Source organism: Austrofundulus limnaeus, unplaced genomic scaffold (genome assembly GCF_001266775.1).
Source record: "Austrofundulus limnaeus strain Quisiro unplaced genomic scaffold, Austrofundulus_limnaeus-1.0 Scaffold401, whole genome shotgun sequence".
Taxonomy (NCBI): domain Eukaryota; kingdom Metazoa; phylum Chordata; class Actinopteri; order Cyprinodontiformes; family Rivulidae; genus Austrofundulus; species Austrofundulus limnaeus.
Genome location: NW_013952803.1, coordinates 373,157 through 377,663, shown reverse-complemented (window position 1 = coordinate 377,663; position 4,507 = coordinate 373,157). Strand labels below are relative to the sequence as shown.

Below are 4,507 nucleotides of genomic sequence, written 5' to 3'. Positions count from 1 at the left end.
TTCATTTCTGGACATTTATGGTTTGATTTCTTTGTATGTCTGGATCACTTGGGTTGTTACCGACATCTGGTGAAAATTTCATGTCATTAGCACCTCTAGTAATATATTTACCGAGAAAAATGTTGACGTGTTCAATACTTATTTTACCCGCTGTATAAAGTGGGATCCATAAATTGGGGTAGATGTGGTGTAGTGGTAGAGCAGCCGACTTGGGACCCGAAAGTCACAGGTTTGACTCCTCGCCATGACCACAAGTCGTGTTGTTCTTGAGCAAGACACCCAACCCCCAACTGCTCCCCGTGCGCTCACATAGCTACCTGCTGCTCCACTTAGGTATTTCTCATGTGTGATGGGTCAAAGGCAGATCACAGATTTTGTCATTGTATGGGAACATACTTTGATGACCAATACAGCACATTGGTCAGTTTAGTTCATCCTGTATTACCAAAGGCAGACTGTCCGTCTTTTTTTCTGTACATACAGTACAAACCAAAACTTTGGACACACCTTCTCATTCAAAGAGTTTTCTTTATTTTCATGACTATGAAAATTGTAGATTGACACTGAAGGCRTCAAAACTATGAATTAACACATGTGGTCTTATATACTTAAAAAAGTGTGAAACAACTGAAAATATGTCTTATATTCTAGGTTCTACAAAGTAGCCACCTTTTGCTTTGATTACTGGTTCACACACTGTTGGCATTCTCTTGATGAGCTTCAAGAGGTAGTCACCTGAAATAGTCTTCAACAGTCTTGAAGGAATTCCCAGAGATACTTAGCCCTTGTTGGCCCTTTTGCCTTCACTCTGCGGTCCAGCTCACCCCAAACCATCTCGATTGGGTTCAGGTCCGGTGACTGTGGAGGCCAGGTCATCTGGCGCAGAACCCCATCACTCTCCTTCTTGGTCAAATAGCCCTTACACAACCTGGAGTTGTGTTTGGGGTCATTGTCCTGTTGAAAAATAAATGATGGTCCAACTAAAGCAAACCGGATGTAATAGCATGCCGCTGTAAGATGCTGTAATAGACATGCTGGTTCAGTATGCCTTCAGTTTTGAATACATCCCCAACAGTGTCACCAGCAAAGCACTCTCAGACCATCACACCTCCTCCTCCATGCTTTCAAAGCACAGATTTCCACTGATTTAATGTCCATCCCTTGTTTTCTTTAGCCCAAACAAGTCTCCTCTGCTTGTTGCCTGTCCTTCGCAGTGGTTTCCTAGCAGTTATTTTACCATGAAGACCTGATTCACAGTCTCCTCTAACAGTTGTTCTAGAGGTGTGTCTGCTGCTAGAACTCTGTGTGGCATTGACCTGTTCTCTAATCTGAGCTGCTGTTAACCTGCCATTTCTGATGACCTGTTCTCTAATCTGAGCTGCTGTTAACCTGCCATTTCTGAGGCTGGTGACTCAGATGAACTTATCGTCCACAGCAGAGGTGATTCTTGTCTTCCTTTCCTGGGGTGGTCCTCATGTGAGCCAGTTTCTTTGTAGCGCTTAATGGTTTTTGCGACTGGACTTGGGGAAACTTTCAAAGTTTTCCTAATTTTTCGGACTGACTGRCCTTCATTTCTTAAAGTAATGATGGCCACTCGTTTTTCTTTACTTAGCTGCTTTTTTCTTGCCATAATACAAATTYTAACAGTCTATTCAGTAGGACTGTCAGCTGTGTACCATATCCACCTTCTGCACAACACAACTGATGGTCCMAACCCCATTTATAAGGCAATAAATCCCACTTATTAAACCCTGGCAAGGCACACCTGTGAAGTGAAAACCATTTCAGGTGACTACCTCTTGAAGCTCATCATGAGAATGCCAAGAGTGTGTGAAGCCATAATCAAAGCAAAAAGTGGCTACTTTGAAGAACCTAGAATATAAGACATATTTTCAGTTGTTTCACACTTTTTTGTTAAGTATATAATTCCGTCCGTCTGTTCGTTTTCTGCCACTTATCCGGGGTCGGGTCGTGGGGTCAGCAGCCTAAGCAGAGCGACCCAGATTTCCCTCTCCCCAGCCACTTGGGCCAGCTCGTCTGGGAGAATCCCCAGGCGTTCCCAGGCCAGCCGAGTAACATAGTCCCTCCAGCATGTCCTGGGTCTTCCTTTGGACCTCCTCCCAGTGGGACGAGTCCAGAATATCTCACCAGGGAGGCGTCCAGTAGGCATCCTAACCAGATGCCCAAAGCCACCTCAACTGGCTCCTCTCGATGTGGAGGAGCAGTGGTTCTACTCTGAGCCCCTCCTGGATGACTGAGCTTCTCACCCTATCTCTAAAGGAGAGCCCAGACACCCTGCGAATGAAACTACTTTCGGCCGCTTGTATCCGCAATCTTGTTCTTTCGGTCACTACCCAAAGTTCGTGACCATAGATGAGGGTAGGAACGTAGACCGACTCAGCTCCTGCTTCACCATGACAGACCGGTACAGCGCCCACATCACTGCAGATGCAGCACRAATCCGCCTGTTGATCTCCCACTCCATTCTTCCCTCATTCGTGAACAAGACCCTGAGATACTTATACTCCTCCACTTGGGGCAGGACCTTCTCCCGGAGATGGCACCCTGCCCTTTTCCGGCTCAAGACCATGGTCTCGGATTTGGAGGCACTGATCCTCATCCCAATTGCTTCACACTTGGCTGCGAACCGCTCCAGTGAGAGCTGGATATCATGATCTGATGAAACCAATAGGACCACATCATCCACAAAAAGCAGAGATGCAATCCTAAGGTCACCAAAACGTATCCCCTCACCACCTTGGCTGCGCCTAGAAATTCTGTCCATAAAGGTTATGAACAGAAACAGTGACAAAGGGCAACCTTGGTGGAGTCCAACTCTCACTGGAAACGAGTTCGACTTACTACCGGCATTGCAGTCCAAGCTCTGGCACTGGTTGTACAGGGACCTAACAGCTCGTATCCATTGGCCTGGTACCCGATACTCCTGGAGTACCCCCCACAGGAATTCCCGAGGGACACGGTCGAACGCCTTCTCCAAGTCCACAAAACACATGTAGACTGGTTGAGCAAACTCCCATGCACCCTCCAGGACCCTGCTGAGGGTGTAGAGCTGGTCCGCTGTTCCATGACCTGGACGAAAACCCCATGTTGTATATAATTCAACATGTGTTAATTCATAGTTTTGATGCCTTCAGTGTGAATCTACAATTTTCATAGTCATGAAAATAAAGAGAACTCTTTGAATGAGAAGGTGTGTCCAAACTTTTGGTCTGTACTGTATGTCTGCGAGAGCTGCAGCACAACAAGTCAAATTAACCAGATTTTAAAAAATGGAAAATTATACTTTAAATAACGACTTTTTGCAGCTAAGCCTATATTAACTGTGCAATATAGAGGTGCAATTTTAAAATGCAAATTCCATCACAATTTTAGATAAATATTTATTTAAAAAAGAGCATATGGTCTGTTATTTACATTGAGACAAACAGTTGTTGATGTTGACACAAAGTCAGGATTTACTATATTTCTAACAGAATTTCTGTGAAAGTGACCATAATAAAAACACAGTGTTAGAGGTTGATTTATTTATGTATTTAGTCTCCATGAGCTTTAGTGAATATTTGACTTTAAAAATGTCTGTGAGCACAGAGAATGAGAAAGAAGTAAAAAAACATGCAGAGTTGCAAGTGTTGAGCGTACATAAAATCTGCTGATGATGCTCCACATCAGTAAAAGGTTGCAGGTTCAAAACTGAGCTGCAACCTTTCTGTGTGGAGTTTGCTTCCATTGTTTAATATTATTCAGGCTTAGAAAAGTTTGTTTGAGGTGAGGGTTGATTATTTAGCTGCACTGATGCACTGATTTGTTACTATCTTCTGCTCATGAACCTTTGGATTCTCTATGTGTCTCCAGAATGTGATTGCAGAGGAGGTCACTGTGACCCCCGAACAGGAGACTGTCGCTGTCCTGATGGGATGACAGGAAAACAGTGTGACATCTGCACTCAACAACACACTGTTCCTGTGGAGACCAAGCATGGTGTGCACTGTGAAAGTAAGGAGAGACACGCACGCACGCACGCACGCACGCACGCTAGGGATGGGCGATATTGGCAATAAAATTAATCACGATTAATTGGGGTATTTAGCCGATAACGATTAATTTGACGATTAATCCCCTGGAGTCCCTGGACACCCTTATGGCCTAGTCACATGACCAATTTAGTGGGAAAGATTTGCTCTTCATAAAAATCTTTTTCAAACTGTCAAAATCACAGACTTCAGGCTACACCTCAAATTTTAGATTGTGTTGATAAATAAATTACAGAACTTTTATTTAAATGTTGGTCATATTTGAAGCGGAGAGGAGCACCGAGCGGACTGACCGAGGAGATCTCCAGTCAGTCTGCCTGGTGGCATTAATCATATTAATCGTCAAGTGCCAAAAAATAATTGATTAATGTTTTTCTGACGATTAATTGCAGACGATACGATTATGCCCAACCCTAACGCACGCACGCACGCACGCACGCACGCACGCACGCACG

At 44.3% G+C, this 4,507-nt stretch overlaps 1 protein-coding gene across 1 annotated transcript in view; it reads left to right on the top strand.

The window, feature by feature from the left end:
• The window catches only part of LOC106528742 (laminin subunit alpha-5), a gene marked incomplete at its 3' end in the record, with an annotated part of 11,021 nt that extends 7,007 nt beyond the window's left edge, over positions 1–4,014 (top strand). The window contains 1 exon segment of the mRNA XM_014023989.1: positions 3,874–4,014. Within this exon segment, the coding sequence (XP_013879443.1) occupies positions 3,874–4,014 (141 nt within the window).
• Positions 4,015–4,507: the final 493 nt, after the last annotated feature.